This window comes from Abramis brama (genome assembly GCF_963993115.1).
Source record: "Abramis brama genome assembly, chromosome: 7".
NCBI lineage: Eukaryota > Metazoa > Chordata > Actinopteri > Cypriniformes > Leuciscidae > Abramis > Abramis brama.
In genome coordinates, this window is record NC_139969.1 from 1,360,432 (window position 1) to 1,386,271 (window position 25,840).

The following is a 25,840-nucleotide window of genomic DNA, read 5'->3' on the forward strand; positions in this document are numbered from 1 at the left end:
TGTTTATTTATTATTTTTTTTTAAAAATAGCAAAAGGCACTTCCTTAATGACATCATCCTCCAGGAAGTGACATCATTAATTGGGAGGAATCAGAAGCACAGACTTCAGTAAGTGTTGTCATTGGATCTGATTCATTTTGTGTTTGAATGTTTTGTGTTTGTGAGGCTCTTTAAAAAATATCCATCCTGTTTGATCAAATTACACAAATCATTTTAATCCAACATTTGGTTAAAAACCATGAAAGTGAAGTCCTTTCCTTTGAGTCCTCATGTAAGCTAACGGCTCATCAGAGAGCCCTTGCATATTTAATTCAAATATCCTAAAATAAGCAAAGATAAGTCACATGTGTTGATACATAAGATATCAGTCATATTTTATCTCTCTTAATTCTCTGAAAATACTTGTTTCTTCACCTCTTGTGAGCATTTCTTATATAGTCTTTCTTCATAATACATATTAGCCCTTGAAAATGAGTCAGAATCATGTCGCATTCATAAAATGACTAATTTGTGGTATAACTGGTATTTAACAGGAAATATTAGTGTTTTCTGTTTCCCTGAATAAAGCGGCAGTATGTGAGTGTTATTGTGCAAAATATGCAAAAATCTTGTTTTCCAGCACAAATATCTAAACATTCTTAAATCAAGATACATTTACTGGAGAAGAAGCAAAATGACTGAAGATATTAAGTCTTGTTTAATGAAAAATGAATCAAAATGAAGTGAGTTTGTGCTTAAAAAAAATGAAAAATCTTAATTCAAAGGAAAAACAAGATTATTTTTCTGACCACATTGGCAGATATTTATTAATATATATTTATTTCAGACTGTTAGTGGTTGAATAAGCATAAAATAAAAAGCACTGGTATCTTTTAAAAGCGATTTATTAACAAAAAAATAAGATTGAAATAAGGAACATTTATAAATTATGAAATCTAAATTATAGAAGGAATCATTGCAATTGCATGAAAGAAAGATCGAAAGCTTAAAACATTCATAAATCTCACATTCACGCTCTTTTAAAGTCTGTATAATAGTTTCATCACTTACACAAATGGAAAGTTACAGGCACGAAGGGCTCAAATAAAAGGAAAGCAGTTCCTCATATTTCGCTGTGACGCATACAAATAATCTCACATTGATTAAATCAAGTTTAATTAAATCTGCTACAGTCACAAACATTGATTGCAATGATGTTTAAACACATGTTAAGTTTACAAGTCAAATGTCACCACAAAATCAAAAGGAAAAAATAAGGACTTCCATGCATCAAGTAATAAAGCCTACTTTTAGGCGTTTGCATTGACAAATTATTGCATTTATTAAATTACTTAAATTGTGCATTTGTAAAGTAGTTTATGATGATGGTGTCTGAACAGGATCTGACAGACTGTATTATCGTAAAGAAAATGAGATTTATGAGAAGTATTTTGGGGTAAATGCAGTTGTTTTCATAAAAATAATCTCATAATTTAAAGGGGTGGTATAATGCCCTTTTCACAAGATGTAAAATAAGTCTCTGATGTCCCCAGAGTGTGTGTGTGAAGTTTCAGCTCTAAATACCCAATAGATATTTTTATATCGCATGTTAAAATTGTCACTTTTTGAGGGTGAGCAAAAACACACCGTTGTGTGTCTGTCCCTTTAAATGCAAATGAGCTGCTGCTCCCGGCACAGGGGGCGGAGCTTCAAGAGCTTGTGTCCTTTTACCTCACACACACATGCACTGAACATTTCTAAAACTTTTAGCCTTTTATGTTCAAACCGGAGTCAGACAATGATGGAGAGACTCGAGAAGAAGAGACAACATGTAGAAGTAACAGGACATTTCTGAATGGTTAGTTGATGAATTTATGAAGCTTATGTGTAGTTATCTTCTAGTCATTGATTAGCATATTCTGTCTTGATAATCTATAAATCGTGTTCAGGGGGCGGAGTTTATGTAAATTCTAGGGTTGGTGATGTCACTAACCCGGGAGGAATGTGGTGTAGTCTCTACCAGCCGTTTGTTGTAGTCCTTAAAAAGCGATTTCTGTAAAAGCAAATATCTCCCTTTGCTTTGAGCGTTGTAACTTTGCAGATGTTGTTTATGCTCAAACAGCAACATTACACACTAACTAAAGTTAGAAAAGTCAAATCATAATCAACCACCCCTTTAATAGTCATAAACAGGCTTAATTTTAGTTGTACAAAAAGATCATTTTCTATTTTTTCTCATGATTTTGTGGTAAATTCAGGCACAAAATCAAAGCAGCGAAAATGTTTTCAGGGAAACTGTAAAATCTCACAGGTCAGATTGACTGAAAGGCTTCAGTGCTTTTGGGAGAGAAAAAAAAAACTTTTTAGTGCACTTTAGGTGAAGCTACATGACGCATGCATGACTGTGCAGAAAACTACAAACCTTTTTAACATCACAATTATACAAGGCAATAAAGGTGCAGAAATGAGTTTTTAAAAGCACGACCCAGTTCATGCCGTCCTCATGAACATCGACCTTGATATTAGGAAGAAACTTTAATAATTGCAACTGGCTCAAACTCAGCAGACATTCATTACAGTAATATAACGCATTTGTGTAAAATAAAACGATTATAGAGGTCAGAATGTACAGTGACTGATACTGGCAGACTGTAAAAGAGGAAAAACCTGAAGAAAAACAAACAAAACACAAGCATGAACGGCAAACAGCAGAGAAACCACATGATAGCATGAGGAGTTTATGTGGGAGGCGAAGGCAGAGGAGGAAGACTGTTGACCTGGAAGCGCGTTTCATCCGATATCCCATACTGCTCGAGTGGGTCCTGCGGGAAATCACACGTTAGATCAAAGCATAATCAATATTGTGTGGTAGAGCTGCATGATTAATCGTTAAAATATGCCGATCTCAGTTCTAACACCCACGATTTTATTCATAAATGACAACGATTCGCCTGTGTCTATTAAATCACACCGGAACGTTTAGATCTTCACACACGTTTTTTTTCCAAACACAGAGTATCATTATTTCTTCATTATCACAGACGTACTGGAATTAAAGTTTATAGCTCGGATTATAAACACTGATGTCTACTGTAATGATCAAAATAAAGTAAATCGCCATTTGAAAGTAAATTGATGCTTTAAATAAAGATTGTATCGATTACATCGTTACACCAGTAGGTGGCGACAAGTGTTAAAAAATGTGTTTGTGATTCATTGAATCATTCATTCAAAAGATTAATTCAAAAACGCTGATTCATCCGGTAATGAAACAAGTGAAGGATTTATGAGTGAGTCATTGAATCATTCATTCAAAAGATTTGTTCAAAAACGCTGATTCATCCAGTAATGAAACAAGTGAAGGATTTATGAGTGAGTCATTGAATCATTCATTCAAAAGATTCGTTCAAAAACGCTGATTCATCCGGTAATGAAACAAGTGAAGGATTTATGAGTGAGTCATTGAATCATTCATTCAAAAGATTCGTTCAAAAACGCTGATTCATCCAGTAATGAAACAAGTGAAGGATTTATGAGTGAGTCATTGAATCATTCATTCAAAAGATTCGTTCAAAAACGCTGATTCATCCAGTAATGAAACAAGTGAAGGATTTATGAGTGAGTCATTGAATCATTCATTCAAAAGATTTGTTCAAAAACGCTGATTCATCCGGTGATGAAACAAGTGAAGGATTTATGAGTGAGTCATTGAATCATTCATTCAAAAGATTCGTTCAAAAACGCTGATTCATCCGGTAATTAAACAAGTGAAGGATTTATGAGTGAGTCATTGAATCATTCACTCGAGAGATTCGTTCAAAAACGCTGATTCATCCGGTAATTAAACAAGTGACGGATTTATGAGTGAGTCATTGAATCATTCATTCAAAAGATTCACTCAGAAACGCTGATTCATCCGGTAATGAAATAAATGAAGGATTTATGAGTGAGTCATTGAATCATTCATTCAAAAGATTCGTTCAAAAACGCTGATTCATCCGGTAATTAAACAAGTGACGGATTTATGAGTGAGTCATTGAATCATTCATTCAAAAGATTCACTCAGAAACGCTGATTCATCCGGTAATGAAATAAATGAAGGATTTATGAGTGAGTCATTGAATCATTCATTCAAAAGATTCGTTCAAAAACGCTGATTCATCCGATAATTAAACAAGTGACGGATTTGAGTGAGTCATTGAATCATTCATTCAAAAGATTTGTTCAAAAACGCTGATTCATCCAGTAATGAAACAAGTGAAGGATTTATGAGTGAGTCATTGAATCATTCATTCAAATGATAGTTGTCTGTTCAGAATCGTGGAGAGAATCATGATCACTGTTTTAAACAAAGAAATCGTGCAGCTCTAATATGCGTTATATGATTATAACCAATCTAGGAGGTATTTGTTGCATTCATTAATATCGATTCCCTCACCTTTCCAGTCAATCGGTGGATTTCTGTGCGGTAGTAGATCAGGTTCTTGCGCATGAATTCATAACTGTGAGACAGAAGCAGATTACGGTTATAAATCATGAAACGCAGAGGATTATGGGTAATGTCAGCGTCACACACACCTGGCTTTAATGATGGCGTCGATCCATTCAACACACTGTTCCTGAGAATCGCATTCAAACAAATACTTCCTCTCGGCCTCGTCCAGGAACACTGGAAAACAAGCAAGAAACACAGTGAGTGAGGTCACATTTATTTTTTAATTTAATTTAATTTTTTCCATGTTCTTTTGTCTTTTAGTGTGTAATGTTGCGGTTTGATCATAAAAAAACTCTGCAAAGTCACAAAGTTCTTCTCTATATCAGAGTCAGTGTTACTGAACTCCTGAAACGCCTGCATTGTAGTCTTGAGTTTCTCCCGGGAATGAACACGTCACAATATTCCTCGTTATAATAATTCATGCGCAGAATAAAGGGGCGGGGCCTGGTTGAGTTAGTTAGTAGTGTGTTAAACTGGCGGTTAAGGGGCGGGACATTTCCCAAACACACTCGAAGCGCTCGACCAATCACAACACACTGCTCCAGCTGACCAATCAGAGCACAGTGTGCTTTCAGAAGGAGGGGCTTCATAGAGACAGGAAGTAAACAGACCGTTACTGACAGACTGGGAAGAGAGGAGCCGCAACAATGGAGAATATGAGGAGAATATCAACATTCAAGCAGGAAAACCTGCTCTAGACAACATCAAGACTTAAACAACCTCTTTAAAAGTTTTTGAAAATAATGTCACAATGCAAAAACTTTATGCAAGACATATTTGTGTTGATTTTGACGTATTTTTGACACGTATCATGATTTTTCAGATGTTATTTATGGTATGATTGTAATTGGTGTGTGTTGTGGTATTGGCAGATCACCATGCCCATCCGGGTCTTTAAGCTCTTGGGTGTGGAGACGGTTCTCCTGACCAACGCCGCCGGCGGACTGAACCAGGACTATAATGTGGGCGACATCATGGTTATTAAGGATCACATCAATATTCCCGGCTTCGCTGGAAACAACCCGTTAGTGGGACGGAATGACGAGAGGTGAGATTGAGCTGGTCTGTGTTCAGTGTGTGATTTGATGCCCTTGTTAGTAAGATATTTTACTACATAAATAATGACGTTATAGCAGAGACAGGCCATTGATAAATCATAATTCATAATTGAACATATAAAATCGAACGTCGTCATGAAATGAAAGTTACGCTAGTCTTTTCTTCATGATTGTGCTGCATATCCAAGTGGCAACCTTCAGTTCTCTTCACTTGAATCCAACATGGAAGGGATTTAAACTGCAGTTCTTCGACTGGCCACTAGAGACAGGCTCAGAAAGAGAAAAGTTCTGCATAATTAGGGGCGTGGCCATTTGAGTGACATGTGGATTGCCGCTGATGTCACTAATAGCCGTTTGTCTGCATTTAATTATTTAGAACTTTAATGTTTAATATAATTTAAACGGATGAGTTATAAAAACATTCACCCGTCTCACAGTTTTCATGAAGGGCAAAATTAGCTATATAGACCAAAACCACTTTTTGCACCAGACTGTAAACATGTTTTTTTTCAGCTGTAAAGTTGGCAATTTTAACATGGGGGTCTATGGGATTGACTCTCTTCTGCAGCCGGTCTCTAGTGGCCAGTCGATGAACTGCAGTTTAATCACTTCAGTGTTGGACGAGAGAGAGAGAGAGAGAGAGAGAGAGAGAGAGGGAGGTTGCCGCTTGGTTTTACCCAAAGCTGAACATTCTTCAACTCTCCGCGACTGGTAAAAACTCGCTTCAGCGTGAAATAGACACTCAGGGGCTCGTTGGCAACAAAAAACAAAAACTCTTTCCAATCAAGAAATGTTGTTTTTGTTGATGTGCGTGACACCATAGACAGTATATAAACTGGACACAGCGACCCCATAGGTTTCAACGGAGAGAAGTTGAAGCACATTAGAAGCCGTCACTTCCTGATTGCCGAGCGTACTGCGCAGACTCAAACTGAGCTTGACGACGTGGATGTGACGTGAGCAGCCTGCCTGACAGTTGTAAGTTTTCTAGTAGCCGTGCCAAGCGAAATCGGAACCATTCCCTTCCGAATCTCGCAGAGACGGAGAGTGTGAGTAGGAGCTGTCCATGAGCTAGGAGCAGGAGCAACGTCATGACTCTCTATGGGCTTCTCCCTTTACTTTATCGGACTTTATGCCTCCACGTCCCCCCGATTTGATTGCGAGCTTCTCTTCCTGTCTCTACGGTAATTTCCAGTGAGTCGCGTGGTTATGACGCAATCGTTAGCCTACTTTTACAAAAACTGCTTCTACGGGGCCATAATGTAAGATACAAGGTAATGGAGCCTTTTATACATTGTCGTGTTTCTTTAGAAATAAACAATGGACAAATGGAGTCTTTAAACGCCTCAGATGTAAAGTTATTCGCTGTCAAAGTGACGCGAAAATGAATGGGAGTCAATGGGATGCTAACAGCAGGTGAAGGCTTGTTAGCCAATGGCGGCTCCCGGGGATACCTTCAAAATAATATGAAACCCTGACCGCCTGCGTGACACTCCTAATCGCGCGATGTTTTTGATTGGCGCGAGTGACGCGAAAAACAAGAAACTTCCCGCGAGTAATCTAGAGCGAGTAATTTTCGCTTCGCTTTTGGTGTGAACGCGCCATAAGACCATGGCACTTACTTCTCAGTGATGTTGAGCATTTCTTTCTCTCCTGATCGGCAGGTTTGGCGTGAGGTTCCCGTGTGTGTCGGACGCGTATGATCGCGATCTGCAGGAGCTAGCGCTCAAGGGCCCTGTCCCAAATGGCGCACTTCATGCGGACTTTAGGTCTCGTGGACTTGAATTGCGCGTGCTCGCTGAGTCTACGAGTCCGTAGGCCGTCCCATTCAGCATTTTACCGCTCTGAAGTGTGCTCAGCAGCGCCCCCTTTGTACCCTTGAAGCGGTCTTCCGCGAAGCCCGCATAGAAGCAGGCTCCACGCACTTTAACTACCCAGGAATCCTTGCGAAAGGCCAATCAGACAACAGATGGGAGGAGATTTCACTCACGGATAATTGTTGACTTAGCTGAGAAGAAAATATTACGGTTTTTATGACCTAAATGTACATTTTACCAGTTGTTACCTACAGTTTATACAAACATTATGGTCATCGACCAGTGGTTGATGTCTCAAACATAATAATAGCGCGTTTAATAATACGATCGTGTTATGATTCATTAAATAAATAGTACCGAATGTCAGGGCTTTACTGAGTCATATGTAAACATAGTATGAATATTGAAACCTGTAAATTGAAAAAATTATGTTTAAATTATGTTTTAAAATTGTAATCTTAGTTCAAATGGAACATTATGTAGCCTATTATTATGTACAACTGTATACATCATTTAAATAAGCACGATGTATCTATTGTCTAATGCAGGTGGCATGCACAATATCAAAATATAGAACTGTAAAATTAGGCTGTGTAGTTGACATGCAGATAAGACATCGGAGCGCAAAAATGTGATTTCTCCTGTCCAACAACAACCAGGCCGTTATTTCCGGCGTGCCGATCGAGTCTGTCCCAAAAATACCTCTCAATGCGCCCTCGTGGACTCGCGCCAAGGGCCCTATAGGTCTGCACTACATGACGTCACCAAAGTGTGGACTCTGAGGAAGTCCACAAGTCCGGAGTGTGCCATTTGGGACAGGGCCAAGGTCGCGGAAGAGCTAGGCTTCTCCTTCATGCAGAAGGGCGTTTACTGTGTCCTGGGCGGCCCGTCCTTCGAGACCATCGCTGAGTGCCGGATGCTGCGCGCCCTCGGGGCCGACGCCGTCGGTGAGTTACGCCCAGTTCATACGTCTGCGTCAGACTCACGCCGTGGGCTGTGTGTAGCACGCGTACACTGCAAAACATGCTTTTGTCTTGTTTCCAGTTCAAATATCTAAACATTCTTAAATCGAGATGCATTCACTAGATGAGTAAATGCCATAAGATATTATGTCTTGTTTTCTAAGGAAATAAATCCAAATTAAGTGAGTTTTTGCTTTAAACGAGCACAATGATCTGCCAATGGGGTCAGAGAAATAATCTTAATTCAAACAGAAACAAGATTATTTTTTTATTTTTTTTGACCCCATTGGCAGATCATTGTGCTCGTTTAAAGCAAAAACTCACTTAATTTGGATTTATTTCCCTAGAAAACAAGACATAATATCTTATGGCATTTACTCATCTAGTGAATGCATCTCGATTTAAGAATGTTTAGATATTTGAACTGGAAACATTTGTGTGTGTGGAAACATTATGTGTGTGTGTGTTCTCAGGCATGAGCACTGCTCACGAGGTGATCGTGGCTCGTCACTGTGGACTGCATGTCTTCGCTCTGTCTCTGATCACCAATAAGTCGGTGATGGATTACGACAGTGAGAAGAAGGCGAATCACGAGGAGGTTCTGGAGACGGCCAGGCTGAGAGCCGCTCAGCTGGAGAAACTCATCGCCAACATGGTGTCCCGCATCGAGACCGGGAACAACAACAGACAGTGAGAGAGTCCTTCACCGGCACCAACGTTAATCACACACTCCTCACTCTTGCTTTACAATGTTTACATTCCAGAGACGAAGTGTTTCAGGGAACGTGTTCCCATGCAGATACACACGAAACACTTTCGTCATTCCCAAGGTCCTTTCAGTTCATTTATCACGGTGGTGCTTTTCTAACATGTATTTATAGTGACCAAACATATGATTTTTTTAAAACACAAGTTAAACAAGTGAGAAATAATACAAAAGAATCACTGAAATACACCAGCAATGAAGGAAATCGGGAGCTTTTTCTAAATATGTATCTTAAAGAATTTGTTACTAAATTCACTTTAAGGATTTATTTTTGAAAACACTGAACTTAATAATAATACAAAAAAATAAAAAAATACTAAATTGTGCCAGCAATGAAGGAAATTTTTAGCTTTTTTAAAATATAGATCTTAAAAAAAATTGTTACTGAATTCACTTTAAGGAATTTTTTTTTTTTTGAAAATACTGAACTTAATAATAATACAAAAAAATAAATAAATACTAAAATGTGCCAGCAATGAAGGAAATTTTTAGCTTTTTTAAAATATAGATCTTAAAAAAAATTGTTACTGAATTCACTTTAAGGAATTTTTTTTTTTTTGAAAATACTGAACTTAAAGAATACTGTATTTATGTGATGTATTTCAAACGAGTTAAACAAGTGGGAATTAATACAAAAGAATCACTGAAATATACCAGCAATGAAGGGCATTGGGAGCTTTTTTTTAAATATATATCTTGTATCTAAAAAATAATTTGTTACTGAATTCACATTAAGATATCAGCAAATTCTGAACTGAAAGAATTCTGTATTTATATGATTTATTTAAAACACGAGTTAAACAAGTGGACAATAATACAAAAGAATCACTGAAATATATATAATATACCAGCAATGAAGGGAATTGGGAGCTTTTTTAAAAATATATATCTCGTAGCTAAAAAATGTGTTACTGAATTCACTTTAAGATATTTATCAGCAAATACTGAACTTAAAGAATGATGTATTTATGTGACCTATTTATGTAAACGTGGGTTTGGAAGTTCTTAAAAATGAGGGTGAAAGTTGTTTTTAATTGCACTAAATGATGGAGTCTGTGTTTTTGTGTGTTCGTTTAAAGATCTGGATCAGAATTGCTGTTTTATTGACAATCTTCAGCACTTTTCCCAGAAACATTTGTTTTATTTTTTGTAAAACTTTAAAATTGTACTTCAAGCTCTTTGGTACATATTTTATATGATCTCATGCTTAAATGCAATTAAACGCCATTTTCTTGGTTTGACTGAGTATTTTTCCTTCATCTTTCTGACGTTATCTTGTGCTTTTTTAGACAGCGATGGATTGTTTTCCATTCAAATTTTATTTTTATTATTATTGCATAACAGAATAATAACAAATAATATAATGTTAGGTTTATTATTAACAATAATATGTAATAACAACATACACATACAGATGGATCACTCAACTATCTATTACATTCATAATAGCATCAAAGGAAACAGAAAGAAAAACAATAAAATACAAATAATTGACAAAAAAATCACAAAGAAAAGGATTCAAAAATTCTATACATCCATTTTGCTTTTTTATTTCTTGCCTTTTTAAGGCCTCAATATAATGATTAAGTTCAAATTTAAATAATATAATGTTAGGTTTATTATTAGTCCATTTCTGTTTGTGTACATGGTATTTTTCATACATAATTATTAAGTTAATCACCAAATTTTGTTCCAAACACTTTTATATAACAAAATTATATCTTTAATCTTTACAGTTTTCCATCCAAACATTTCCAGTTTCACTCTCCATGACATCAGAAACACTGGTCCATAATTGACTAAATCAACACGTTTCATTGCTTTTGTCATTCATTACAAAAGTGTCATTTCATCTGCTTGTGAATTTAGTTTTGATGAATTGCATAAAAATACAGTTAATAAATAATGTTCACCTGGTCTGAATTACAGTGCGCATGAATAATACTCTGTAAACGATAAGTAAATGCATATGATAATAAGTCTAAACGTAAATGCACAGGGTACAATATGTAAATATCGATCTTTTGCATGCAAATAATCTGTGATGTCACGTGATTTCTGAAACAGGATCACTGTGTCCCTCTAGCGGATGCAAACGGGAGAAAAACACGTCAAGGAACAAACTCTTATTTATTATCCTACATAAAATTTGTTTATGCATAAATATAAATGCATTTGTTTTTTAATTCCACGCAGTCAGTAAATATTATTTCGGGAGTAACGGAGATCAAACGCGTCAGAATGTGAGTTCGTGTTAAGTTTCGTTTCTCAGAAAGTTCTGCCCATCATGATTAATCTGTCCAAGAACCACCGTCTCACACACACACACACACACTGAGGAACAAGCAGACAACATGTCCAACCAAGGTAATCAAAGATCCGTTATTAATTTGCATTATTACTTTATCATTGTATTTAGCAATTCAGGATTTGTTGGTTTTGATATTGTTAATCTTCCCCAGTGAACTAGGCTAAATCATGAAAAGTCTAATAGGCTAAATCATGATTCGCAGGAAATAATTGAAATAGGATATGTTTATCAATATTAATAATCTACCTAGCAAACAAAAACATATTTTTAGAACGTTTCCCATTAAGGGAAAAGGTTTCCATTGAAGTTTCCATTACGTTATTTCTTGTTCTATGAACGTTTAAAACATGCAGTTCATTAAATGTTACCCTTACAAAAGAAGTGTATTCATGTATTCATGCTTCTACTAGCCTTCTTTTAAACTAAAAATAATAAAATAAACTTTCAGTCTACTTTTTATGTAGGGTTAGGCCACTTCCCAGAAATATAATGTACGCACTTATAAAAGTCTAAGTATGATCGAGATATACTTATAATTTAGTATTCTGAATAATTGGCTTGTAGTTGTGTTTACCAGTGGCGACGTGTCTTAATTTTTTTTTTAAAACTGGGTGGGACAGATGTGTGTGTGTGTGTGTGTGTGTGTGTGTGTGTGTGTGTGTGTGTGTGTGTGTGTGTGTGTGTTTTGTGTTAATACAAACAAACTATTTAGCGGTCATTCACATACATCAGCAATGACGTTGCTGTCCATGTGGGTTCAGAAACCACTAGGATTTCATCAAAAATATAACTAACCTAACTTATAATATAACTAAGTGACATGGCATCTCACATTTAAGCAATAAATTCAATCCGAATAAAAAGACACTGTATGGCTATTATCAGCTATACCAAACAGTAGCCTATTGTTTAATGCAGCCTCATATTATAATTGCATAAATTATGTTAAGAGATTAATGTTTTATAACATTTTAATGTAGAAAGATTAAATGAATGGAAAAATTAAATAATAGGTTGCTTTTGAAATATGAAACTAAATCTGCCAGTAGGTGGCGTGTTAATGAGTGAGTGTAATCATTAACCCTTGTGCGTCAATTAAAAAAAAGTTACACATGTCCAAAGTGGACAAAAATGTGCATGTACAAAAACTCATCAACATTTGAAGCTTGGGAGCACAGACGTTTAAATTCATGAAAATTATTTATGAACATTATTTTATATAAAATCTGTATTTTATGAAACATGTTGAACTCTATAAATGCCATTTCTAAACAAGTTGTGTTCCCAATTTGAGGTTGATCTCTCAAAAAATGAGCTCTGAATGAAAAAATTCAGTGATTTTTTGTTTGGCTGCAGTACTCCAGTACTCCACTAGGACACAGTTGTTGGATTTTGGATTTGCAGTCGAGTTTTTCTCTCTCAGACATTACATGCACGCACACTTTTTTTAATACACACAACAAACCACACTCTGACATCCACACCAACACACCCACACAATTATAGTTGCATCATTTATCCAATTGCCTCTATAATTATGCAGAAGCAGAAAAGTAAGTATTTACGCCACAGGCCAAACCTGATAAAAAAATGGCACATCTGGAAGAAAAAAAAATAGTAAAAAACAAAAAGCCTTTAAGCCTTGCAAACAGAATGAAAGCCTATTTACAAATGCTGCATCATTTTATGGCCCTAGGATTAAAAATGGGTTTCAAAGGGGACATTTTTGTCCTTAAGGTCCTTAGTGGAACTATTTTGTGTTACTATAGTAAAATAGATTTATTAAAGAAAATGAGGGTGAAATAGTAAAATTCCAATAAAAATACACACCTGTGCCAAAATGTATGCAGTTAATGCAACATTATCACAAAATATATATATAAAAAAATGTCCACAAGGGTTAACATAGTAAATCAGGACATGAGGAGACTTTCCACCAGTATAACAGAAAATGTTTCTGTAGAGAATCACCTATTGCACCTTTAATTAAACCGATTCATTCAAAAATGCTAATTCATTTAACTTAGCAAACGACTGTATTTATTGCCTAATTGAATCATTTACTCATCTGATTCGTTCAAATATGCTGATTCTTTGAGGAACAAAACGTTTAGATTACTTATGTAACTCCTGTTCCCTGACGGAGAGTGGTGTAAAGTATTTGAGTAAATGTAGCCTAATAAGTTACTGTACTTAAGTATCTTTGTGGCTACTTTTTAGTTTTACTGAGTATCAAAGATATTAGCAACTTTTACTCTCTAGGCTACTTGAGTGAATTTTTTAACAAGTATGTAGTCTTTACTCCAATACGTTTGTGTAGAGTAATGCCCTACATTTTGCATGGCACCTAACTTTTCCTGCAGCAGTTTATTTCTGCTATAAAGAAGTGATATCGCCATCTAACAGCAGTGAAGGAACTATAACTTCGCCATTATTCACGAAAACTTGTCAACAAGATTGCTTTACACGAATGCGAGTGCATTAGTTGCTCAATCGCAGGTGTTTCATATGAGATGAGGCCGAAAAAATCACGTCCAGTGCAAGTAAGCTTTGACTATTTAATATTATTTTCTTTATCCGTTATAAATATTAATGCGACCGTTTTGAAGGATATTGGTTTACTTGTGGACCTTTTGGTGCACTGGAGTTTAACTGAGACTTGAGAGTTTGTAGGTGTTTAAGAGGCTGTTGTGTCAACCTTGATTTATTGCAATATTTTGAGGTGTTCATTTTCATTTTTATTTTAGGAAAATAAACGTGATCGCACTCCTGAAAAATCTGTGTCTTGTTTTTCACTGGCATGTCTCTCATAGGTGTTGAGGAATAGTTCCTCTTTAAGCCTACGTTCAGTTGCCTATGAGTAAAATACTTAAGTACTGTTAAAATCAGATACTCTAACACCGTGTCTTAACTACACGCGACGCGCGATAAAAGCTTATTTTCCATGTTAATCAGAGTGTTTGTCCTAACCAGCCGCGACGACGACACGCGACGATTCTATTCTAGAAACGGTTTAACTATTTTTCTGCGACGTCGCGCTGGAACAACAAACACAAAGTGAGGCAATGATAATCTCAGGTACTGTTGTGCTTTATTTAATGTTAAAAGCGTGTAATGTGACTTTGAACATCATTTATTGCTACAGCTTTGTGGCTGTAAAAGCAACAATGGATAATTCACCAGATCTTGAAATTAAACAAATGGAAACAAGAACGTTCAGACTGTGAACAAACAAGTGTATTCTTTGACAAAGATTGTTTTAGTAACTCAGTAGCCTATGTATTTTTAATAATGTTTAAATGGTGTAATATTTGTGAATTTGATTATGTAGCTAGGCCTACTTATCCATTTTCTTGCAAGTGCCATCAAGATTATCTCTGGTGCCGCGAGACTCCGCCCACACACTGTTCTGATTGGCTGTGGGTTTTGATTGATTTTGACGCATCTCGCAGTCGCGTCTAGTGTGGACAGACACATTGGCTGTTTCTCAATTCCAAGAACGCAGAGAACGGACTTGTGTTCTCGTGGAGACCGGTCTTGCCAAGCTTCCTTGGAAGAACGAACTCGGAACCGGCCGCAATGACTTCTGGGACACCAGGCGAGTACTAGCCCAAGTCTGCATTCGATGCATCCTCGGTATCAAGAACACATCCGGGTTCTTTCATGCGTCCTCTGTACTTGCGTTCTTGAGAATTGGGTCTGAACTTCGACGGTTAATGATGACGTAAAACGAGAACACAAGGACGCAAGATCGCTGAAGAACGCATATTGAGAAACACCCATTATTTGTCGCTGGAATCTTATCGCATCGCGTCTGGTTAGGACACGGTGTAAAGCCACCTTTCCACTGCACATTCGCATACGATTGTCGTATTTCGCCCCCTAGTGTCAGTCGCACGGAACTTTGAACTTGGTTGTGAAGCAACCGTTACCCTCGGCTATTCACAATGGTAAAATTAATTTATGATTTAATAATTATTCTGAATAAATAATATTCTGCCATAATTATTAATAACCAACATTTTACAGAAATAGTTTACAGAATGACGTTAAAGTGTTAAAATATTGGTAATTCTAGCTTCGCACTCATAGTTTTGATTAGAATACATCACATCCGGTCGACCGGTCGCATACGGTCTAGCCGCAGAAGTTCAGATATTTCAACGCATCTGAAGCTCAAATCGGATCCGAAATTTCTGCATACGCATATGATCGGAACTCCACGCAGCTCCCGTACTACTGTCCATTGGAAATTAATGACTTCCGGTCCGACGGATGTCGTTTGTCGTGTGCAGTGGAAAGGCGGCTTAAGACTTTTACTCAAGTCGTATTGAAATTGGTGACTTGGAACTTGTAATGGAGTAATGTTTGCTGTGAGGTATCTGTACATTTGCTCAAGTATGGTTTTCAGGGCCTCTACACCTCTGCTGAATATGGAAGCTTGTTTCCGCCACAGAATAAAACATTTTAAAAGATAATTGCAACTTTTTATCTCACAGTTGCGAATTTACATCTCGCAATTCTGACTTTATTTCTCAGAATTGCGAGATAAAAAGTCAGAAATGCGTGAAATAAAGTCGCAATTGCGTGTTATTGTCATGAATGCAAGAGAGGAGACAATAGCAGGTAAAAGTGTGTTTATTAAACAGTAAACAGAGCGGTCAGAGAGTCCAAAGTACGACACACAGGGGCGGGAGAGTGACGCAGGGACCTCGACGAGCAACCGGGCTGGTGATGAGTGATGAACACAGTGATGATCCGAATCCAGGCGAGTGACGACGAAGAACAGAGATGAAGACACAACGAATAATCCAACTGGAACGTAGATCACAGGGAACAGACAAACGGGACAGGAACAAACACCGGAATACACCACAAAGCTCTGACAACAGAAGACACCGGTCACAGAGAATAAATAGGTGAGTAGATGGGAATCAGCTGGCGCTGCTGTTCAGTGATCATCGGAGGACACACCCACACTAATTAACACACAACACAGCAATCACACGAGACATGGAAAAGGCAGAGAATTTGTGAACCGTGACAGTTATAAAGTCAGAATTGCGAGATATAAAGTCAGAATTCAGACTTTTTTTCTCGCAATTGCGACTTTATATCACACAATTCTGACTTTAGAACACATAATTGCGAGTTTATATCTCGCAATTCTGACATCTTTTCTCAGAATTGTGAGATATAAACTCACAATTGTGACATATAAAGTCCAATTCTAAGGAAAAAAAAGACTGACTTTTTTTATTTTTACCTCAGAATAGTTTATATCTCACAATTCTGACTTTATAACACGCAATTGCGTATTATAAAGTCAGAATTGCGAGATATAAACATGCAATTCTGAGAAAAAAAGTCTGAATTTCAAGTATATTTCTCGCAATTTCGAGTTTATATCTCATAATTCTGACTTTATAACCTGCAATTGCGACTTTATATCTCATAATTCTGACTTTATAACCTGCAATTGTGACTTTATATCATGTAATTCTGAGATTAAAAGTCAGAATTGTGAGATTAAAAAGTCGCAATTACCTTTTTTATTTTTCACTCTGTGGCAGAAACAAGCTTCCATAGCTGAAGGAGAGTTATAATGTTACTGGAAGAACGTGTATTTCATAACTTTGAGAGATGTTCATGAATATCGTTCCCTTTCGGCTGGGTTATTGTTCGTTTTCTCAACAGTTTGTTTTCTCCTCAGGAAACCCAACCGTGAGATGGAGACCCGCTGGAAACTCCCTAGCTTCATTTGATGACGATCATCACCAGCACACACTAAACCCAGCGCCGAATGAACTGCGTCTGGTTCTGCTGGGAAAGACTGGTGCAGGGAAAAGCGCGACGGGAAACACAATCCTGGGAAGGAAGTGCTTTGATGACGGATTGAGCATGAGCTCGGTCACTAAAGAGTGCAAGAGAGAGAGAGCAACGGTGAAGGAACGAGAGCTGGTTCTTATCGACACGCCTGGGTTTTTTGACACGGATTTGACAGATGACGAATTAAAACAAGAAGTAATCCGTTGCCTGGCGTTGTGTTCTCCGGGTCCTCATGCGTTTCTGCTGGTGGTGCCGATAGAGCGGTTCACAGAGGAGCAGCAGCGCACCGTAGAAATGATTCTGGAGATGTTTCAGGAGGACGTCACTCATCACACCATCCTCATATTCTCCCACGCGGATAAACTCAGAGGAGAATCCATTGAAAGGTTTGTTTCAAGACAAGATCAGAAAGTGAAGGAGCTCGTGAAGAGATTTGGGAGGCGATTCGTGGCTTTTGACAACACAAACTCAAACCCGGATCAAGTGAGCCGACTCCTGCAGAGGATTGACAAGCTACTCGCTCGAAATCACAACCGTCACTTCACCAATCACATCTCAGAGGTAATGCAGGAAGCACAGAAGATAATAGACGAGAAAACACATGCTAGGATGGCCGAAATAATGAAGAAAATCAAGAAGGAGGTGGGGAAACTGGCTGATGATCGATGGCGTTCATTTATTGTGTCCATGAATGAAGAGCGGAAAGACACAGAGAGAAAAAGGAAATGCATACAAAGCAGGATTGATCAGATAGAGAATGATGTAAAGAAAGAAGAGAAGAATGTGCGACCGATCCCAGCCAGACTGAAGCGGTACAAAGCATCTCTGAAGAGAGAGAAGGAGAAACTGAGGAGACTGCTGGATAAAGAGGAGGAGAAGGAGGAGGAGAGAACTGAGAGAAAAGAGAAAGAGAAGAATGACCTGGAAATCTGGAAGAAAGAAGAGGAGCAGAGAAGACTGAGTGAAGAAGGGCAGAACGATGAACTTTCTGAAGATAATATTAAATTGCTGATTATGCTGTCCTTGTTTATGCTGGGGGCTGGAGCTGTGTATGTACCCGCGCTCCTGGCGTTCCTGTTCCCTGCGGCTCCCGCTGTGGAAGCCGGATTGTCTGTCGGGTATTTGTCCAGCTTGCTCGGCTTCGGAGCTGCAGTGAAAGCGGCATCTGTAAAGCTGGCGACTCTGACTCGCTGCTGCATTCAGTGATCCGTTTATCCGGCATGAGTTCAGAAATCAAGCCTCATTATAGACTGTAAAGACTTTATCAGCGGCTTTGGGTACAAAGTACTTTTCTCATTCCTTTCCTCCTCAAGGATTTTAAAGAATTCTTGGCTAACATTTTACACTAAGGTTTAATTTGTTGACATTAGTTAACATGAAATAACAATGAATGTTAATGTTCATTTCAACATGTAGTAATACATTTTTTAAAATCAAAAATTGTATTTGGTAATATTAGTTAAAGGGGTGGTATAATGCCCCTTTCACAAGATGTAAAATAAGTCTCTGATGTCCCCAGAGTGTGTGTGTGAAGTTTTAGCTCAAAATACCCCACAGATATTTCATAAATAGTTTCATATTCCGCTATGATCGAGATATACTTATAATTTAGTATTCTGAATAATTGGCTTGTAGTTGTGTTTACCAGTGGCGACGTGGCTTAAATTTGTTTTTAAAACTGGGTGGGATAGATGTGTGTGTGTGTGTGTTAATAGAAAGTGATGAGTCGTTCATGAACGATCCGTTCATTGACTCTGTCACGTGACAAATGAACGAAAGACTCGGAACTTAAAGTAATTATTTATATTCCCTGTAAATTATTTTTGACTGCATTATAATGATTTCTTAATTCAGAATATGATCGAGATTGCGTAGGTGGATGTGTTCGGGGAATTTGCCTGTTAAAAGTATAACATTTAAAGCCCCTTAAAATGAACGAAGTGACTCGAAAAAAGATTTGTTCATTTTGATGAACGAGATCGAACAAGAGAGTCAGTAAAATTATCCGAACTTCCCATCATTCAGTCAGCATGTGGGTTCAGAAACCACTAGGATTTCATCAAAAACATAACTAACCCTTTAAAGTGACATGGCATCTCACATTTAATCAATACATTTAATCCGAATAAAAAGACACTGTATGGCTATTATCAGCTATTACCAAACAGTAGCCTATTGTTTAATGCAGCCTCAGACGAGGCACGAATGAATTTACACACCAATTATAATTGCATAAATTATGTTAAGAGATTAATGTTTTAAATATAACTGTTTAATGTAGAAAGATTAAATGAATGGAAAAAAATTAAATAATAGGTTGCTTTTGAAATATGAAACTAAATCTGCCAGTAGGTGGCGTGTTAATGAGTGAGTGTAATCATTAACCCTTGTGCTCAATTAAAAAAACATGTCCAAAGTGGACTAAAATGTGCATGTACAAAAACTGTCATCAACATTTGAAGCTTGGGAGCACAGACGTTTAAATTCATTAAAATTATTTATGAACATTATTTTATATAAAATATGTATTTTATGAAACGTTGTGTTCCCAATTTGAGGTTGATCTCTCAAAAAATGAGCTTTCAGTAATATTGTGTTTGGGTGCAGTACTCCAGTACTCCACTGGGACACAGTGGTTTTGGATTTTGGATTTGCAGTAGAGTTTTTCTCTCTCAAACATTACATGCACACACACACTTATTTTAATACACACAACAAACCACACTCTGACATCCACACCAACACACCCACACAATTATAGCTGCATAATTTATCCAATTGCCTCTATAATTATGCAGAAGCAGAAAAGCAAGTATTTACGCCATGTATATATTTTAAGCCTTGCAAACAGAATGAAAGCCTATTTACAAATGCTGCATCATTTTATAGTTAAATGGCCCAGGGATTAAAAAAGGCCGTTTTAATGGGTTTCAAAGGGGACATTTTTGTCCTTAAGGTCCTTAGTGTGTAACTATTTTGTGTTACTATAGTAAAATAGATTTATTAAAGGAAATGAGGGTGAAATAATAAAAATCCAATAAAAATACACACCTGTGCCAAAATGTATGCAGTTAATGCATAATGCATATGCAGGCAGTAACACAGGCAAAATGATCACAAAAAATATTTTAAAAAAATGTCCACAAGGGTTAACATAGTAAATCAGGACATGAGGAGACTTTCCACCAGTATAACAGAAAATGTTTCTGTAGAGAATCACCTATTGCACCTTTAATTAAACCGATTCAAGTCAAGTCAAGTCTCCTTTATTTATATAGTGCTTTTTACAATACAGATTGCATCAAAGCAGCTTCACAGTGATAACATGAAAATAATACAACAAAGTTTGTTTCTAATTGCGTCGTCATAATGTGAGTGCATTAGCTGTAGTTGCTCAATCGCAGGTGTTTCATATTTGAGATGAGGCCGAAAAAACCCACGTCCAGTGCAAGTAAGCTTTGACTATTTCATATTATTTTATTTATCCGTTATAAATATTAATGCGACCGTTTTGAAGGATATTGGTTTACTTGTGGACCTTTTGGTGCACTGGAGTTTAACTGAGACTTGAGAGTTTGTAGGTGTTTAAGAGGCTGTTGTGTCAACCTTGATTTATTGCAATATTTTGAGTCATTTTCATTTTTATTTTAGGAAAATAAACGTGATCGCTCTCCTGAAAAATCTGTTTCTTGTTTTTCACTGGCATGTCTCTCAGGTGTTGAGGAATAGTTCCTCTTTAAGCCTACGTTCAGTTGCCTAAATACTTAAGTATAAGTAGCCTACTGTTAAAATCAGATACTCTAACACCGTGTCTTAACTACACGCGACGCGCGATAAAAGGTTATTTTCCATGTTAATCAGAGTGTTTGTCCTAACCAGCCGCGACGACGACACGCGACGATTCTATTCTAGAAACGGTTTAACTATTTTTCTGCGACGTCGCGCTGGAACAACAAACACAAAGTGTGGCAATGATAATCTCAGGTACTGTTTATGTGCTTTATTTAATGTTAAAAGCGTGTAATGTGACTTTGAACATCATTTATTGCTACAGCTTTGTGGCTGTAAAAGCAACAATGGATAATTCACCAGATCTTGAAATTAAACAAATGGAAACAAGAACGTTCAAACTGTGAACAAACAAGTGTATTCTTTGACAAAGATTGTTTTAGTAACTCAGTAGCCTATGTATTTTTAATAATGTTTAAATGGTGTAATATTTGTGAATTTGATTATGCAGCTACTTAGGCTATCCATTTTCTTGCTAGTGCCGTCAAGATTATCTCTGGTGCCGCGAGACTCCGCCCACACGCTGTTCTGATTGGCTGTGGGTTTTGATTGATTTTGACGCATCTCGCAGTCGCGTCTAGTGTGGACAGACAATTTTTTTGTCACTGGAATCTTATCGCATGGCGTCTGGTTAGGACACGGTGTAAAGCCGCCTTTCCACTGCACATTCGCATACGATTGTCGCATTTCGCCCCCTAGTGTCAGTCGCACGGAACTTTGAAATTGGTTGTGAAGCAACCGTTACCCTCGGCTATTCAAAATGATAAAATGTATGATTTTAATGAATGTAAATGCATGCATGAATATATCCACACAAAACAAATGACCCTCGGTACATCTAAAATAAAAATAACGTAATTATTAATAACATTTTGCAGAAATAGCGTTTACAGAATGACGTTAAAGTATTAAAATATTGGTAATTCTAGCTTCGCACTCATAGGGCCCTATTTTAACGATCTGAAACGCAAGTATCAAGCGCGAAACGCAAGTAACTTTGTGGGCGGGTCTTGGGCTGTTGCTATTATACCGGCGGGATAAATGACTCTTGCGCCCGACGCAAATCTAAAATGTGTTGGTCTGAAGTAGCTTCATTACTCATAGGTGTGGTTTGGGCGTAACGTGAAATAAACCAATCAGAGCGACATCTCACATTACCTTTTAGAGCAGGCGCGCTTGTTCCATGGCGGATTGCTATTATAACGGCGGATTTGCCAGGCGCGTTCACAGCCGAGGAGACCGACGTTCTCGTCAGGGCCGTAAAACACAGAGAAGTGACATTGGGGATGGAGAAACACACCCAGATTAGCTTCAGTTAAACAGGCGTATGATAATTTGGGTAAATGTGTAAGCTAGATTTATGCCTATTTCTTCACATCTTCATGGACTCCACAATGATTTCCCTCGTGTGGTAATATTTTTCCTTGTAATAATGTATGGTTTTCTAAAAATGAAAACTGCTGCGTCTGTGTAGATGAGAGAAGCAAAGTGTATGTGCGTTGTGCACACGCTACATTGATTATGGCTAAGCATGCGCCCTTAAAATAGCATCTGAATAACATGCACAACGCGCCACTGACTTTAGACGAGGTTTCTCCTGGTCTGTGGCGGAATTGTTTTCTGAAACTGCAAAATAGCACCAGGGAACATTTGCGCTGGAACACGCCTTTTCGCTGAACCGCCCCCGGGAGCGCAAGTTCATTCCCTAATTTACTGATGTGCGTCTGTGGAGGGAAAAGTCCGCTGTGCGCGGGTGCAAAATAGGAATTATGCATGCGTCGCTGTACAAAGTCAATTGCGCTGGGTGCAAGATAGGGCCCTTAGTTTTGATTAGAATACATCACATCCGGTCGACCGGTCGCATACGGTCTAGCCGCAGAAGTTCAGATATTTCAACGCATCCGAAGCTCAAATCGGATCCAAAATTTACGCATACGCATATGATCGGAACTCCACGCAGATCCCGTACTACTGTCCATTGGAAATTAATGACATCCGGTCCGATGGCTGTCGTTTGTCGTGTGCAGTGGAAAGGCGGCTTAAGACTTTTACTCAAGTTGTATTGAAATTGGTGACTTGGAACTTGTAATGGAGTAATGTTTGCTGTGAGGTATCTGTACATTTGCTCAAGTATGGTTTTCAGGGCCTCTTTCTTTACACCTCTGCTGAAGGAGAGTTATAATGTTATTGGAAGAACGTGTATTTCATAACTTTGAGAGATGTTCATGAATAACGTTCCCTTTCGGCTGGGTTGTTGTTAGTTTTCTCAACAGTTTGTTTTCTCCTCAGGAAACCCAACCGTGAGATGGAGACCCGCTGGAAACTCCCTAGCTTCATTTGATGACGATCATCACCAGCACACACTAAACCCAGCGCCGAATGAACTGCGTCTGGTTCTGCTGGGAAAGACTGGTGCAGGGAAAAGCGCGACGGGAAACACAATCCTGGGAAGGAAGTGCTTTGATGACAGATTGAGCATGAGCTCGGTCACTAAAGAGTGCAAGAGAGAGAGAGCAACGGTGGAGGAACGAGAGCTGGTTCTTATCGACACGCCTGGGTTTTTTGACACAGATTTGACAGATGACGAATTAAAACAAGAAGTAATCCGTTGCCTGGCGTTGTGTTCTCCGGGTCCTCATGCGTTTCTGCTGGTGGTGCCGATAGAGCGGTTCACAGAGGAGCAGCAGCGCACCGTAGAAATGATTCTGGAGATGTTTCAGGAGGACGTCACTCATCACACCATCCTCATATTCTCCCACGCGGATAAACTCAGAGGAGAATCCATTGAAAGGTTTGTTTCAAGACAAGATCAGAAAGTGAAGGAGCTCGTGAAGAGATTTGGGAGGCGATTCGTGGCTTTTGACAACAAAAACTCTACAAACCCGGATCAAGTGAGTCGACTCCTGCAGAGGATTGACAAGCTACTCGCTCGAAATCACAACCGTCACTTCAACAGTCAAATCATGGAAGTAATGCAGGAAGCACAGAGGATAATAGACGTGAAACTGCAAGCTGATAGAGACGAAAGAATGAAGAAAATCGAGAAGGAGGTCGGGAAAATGTCTGATGATCAATTGCGTTCGTTTATTGCGTTCGTGAACGAAGAGAGGCACGACGCGCAGGGAAAACAGAAACGCATACAAGGCCGGATTAAACAGATAGAGGCAGATATAAAGAAAGAAGAGCAGAATGCGCAACCGATCCCTGCGAGACTGCAGCGTTTCAGAGCATCTCTGGAGAGAGAGCAGGAGAACATGAGGAGATTTGAGGAACGAGAGAGGGAGGAGGAGAAGGAGAGGCTGGAAAGAGTGGATAAAGAAAAGAAGGACTTGGAAATCTGGGCTGAGGAAGAGAAGCTGAGGAGGGTGAATGAAGAAGGGAAGAACTTTGAGCTTTTCTCACAACGCAATATGAAGTTGTCGATAATGCTGTGTATGTTTATGCTGGGGGCCGGAGCTGCGTACGCTCCTGCGCTCCTGGCGTTCCTGTTCCCGGTGGCTCCCGCTGTCGAAGCCGGAATAGCCAGTAAGATTTTGGCCACTCTGCTCGGCGCTGGAGCGACGGAAGGAGGGAGTATCTTCGGGTCAGTCGCTGTAGTTGCAGTGAGAGCTGCATCTATAAAGCTGGCGGCGATGTCGCAGTGCTCCATTCAGTGACACGTTTATGATCGACAACCAAGATGAGTTCACAAATCAAGATTATGAAGTTTTTTTCCCAGTATTAGCTGAGCTTGTTTGTATGGAAGCTTGTTTCCGCCACAGAATAAAACATTTTAAAAGAACATTGCACGCAATTTTGACTTTATATCACGCAATTGCGACTATATCACACAATTCTGAGTTCTGACTTTATAACATGCAATTGCGACATTATATCACGCAATTCTGACTTTATATCATGCAATTCTGATTATAACACGCAATTGCGACATTATATCACGCAATTCTGACTTTATATCATGCAATTGCGACTATATCACGCAATTCTGACTATAACACGCAATTGCGACATCACGCAATTCTGACTTTATATCACGCAATTGCGACTATTTCACGCAATTCTGAAATAAAAAGACAGAATTGTGAGATAAAAAGTCGCAATTACCTTATTATTTATTATTCTGTGGCGGAAACAAGTTTCCATATTGACTTCAAATGTTCGAAAATTATATTAATTTAAAATTTAATTTATTATACTTGACAATGAACTGTTTAAATGCATTTTTATCATGGTCTGTCTGAATACTCAATTCTGATTGGCCGGAAGGTGTCTACTAAAACCACAGGTAGTTCCAGCCAGTTTAATCACCATTTTATATCAATACGCTGCTTTTCATTTAAGCTACACATGCATATGTCACACTACAGAGATCGCAGATCGCGCTGCACACACAGACACAGGAGCACGGAAACTTTTATCAATTAAATGGTTTCTTCGCTACTGAATTTCTAATATTTCTCCACTATGAGAGGATGACCGCTGCTTTTGAAGTAATTAAACTCGCAGCTTTATTGTTAGTGGACAGAGGCCAATCAATCAGATCAGCGTGTGATCGTCAACCAGTGGACCTCTGAGCTGAGTGAGTGAGTGGAGGCGGGGCTCATTTGCATATTCATAGAACCCAGTCGAGTTGCATTCAAGCTACTTTAAAGCATGAAGACATTTTTTTTTCATGGAAAAAAAACGTTTCAAAATGTAATTTTGGAGCTTAAAGATGAGTTTTAAGGATGATTGACTACAGGGGGAATTTAAAGATTTGAATTAGGGATGTCAATTTCCATAAATTCCCATAGTCCTTTGTTGTTCCATCAATTAATCGATTAATCCTTAACCA

General features: G+C 38.2%; 3 protein-coding genes across 3 annotated transcripts; 2 read left to right on the forward strand and 1 right to left on the reverse strand.

The window, feature by feature from the left end:
• Positions 1-866: 866 nt before the first annotated feature.
• Positions 867-4,688, reverse strand: LOC311087041 (pleckstrin homology domain-containing family J member 1-like; the record flags this gene model as incomplete). Its single annotated transcript, XM_084120291.1, has 3 exons — positions 867-2,801; positions 4,418-4,481; positions 4,558-4,688. Coding segments are annotated over 3 exons (279 nt in total), but the record flags the coding sequence as incomplete, so codon positions are not given.
• A 276-nt stretch (positions 4,689-4,964) lies between these two features.
• On the forward strand, positions 4,965-10,315 carry LOC311087042 (purine nucleoside phosphorylase-like). The gene is made up of 4 exons (XM_084120292.1): positions 4,965-5,522; positions 7,197-7,317; positions 7,963-8,296; positions 8,785-10,315. Exons 1-4 carry the CDS (start codon positions 5,353-5,355, stop codon positions 9,003-9,005), a joined length of 846 nt encoding a protein of 281 aa, XP_083976418.1. The 5' UTR covers positions 4,965-5,352; the 3' UTR covers positions 9,006-10,315.
• Positions 10,316-11,183: 868 nt separating this feature from the next.
• LOC311087043 (GTPase IMAP family member 8-like) lies at positions 11,184-25,545 on the forward strand. The gene is made up of 4 exons (XM_084120293.1): positions 11,184-11,444; positions 17,102-18,419; positions 21,272-21,281; positions 23,280-25,545. The coding sequence occupies exons 1-4, from the start codon at positions 11,432-11,434 to the stop codon at positions 24,660-24,662; spliced, it is 2,724 nt and encodes a 907-aa protein (XP_083976419.1). The 5' UTR covers positions 11,184-11,431; the 3' UTR covers positions 24,663-25,545.
• Positions 25,546-25,840: the final 295 nt, after the last annotated feature.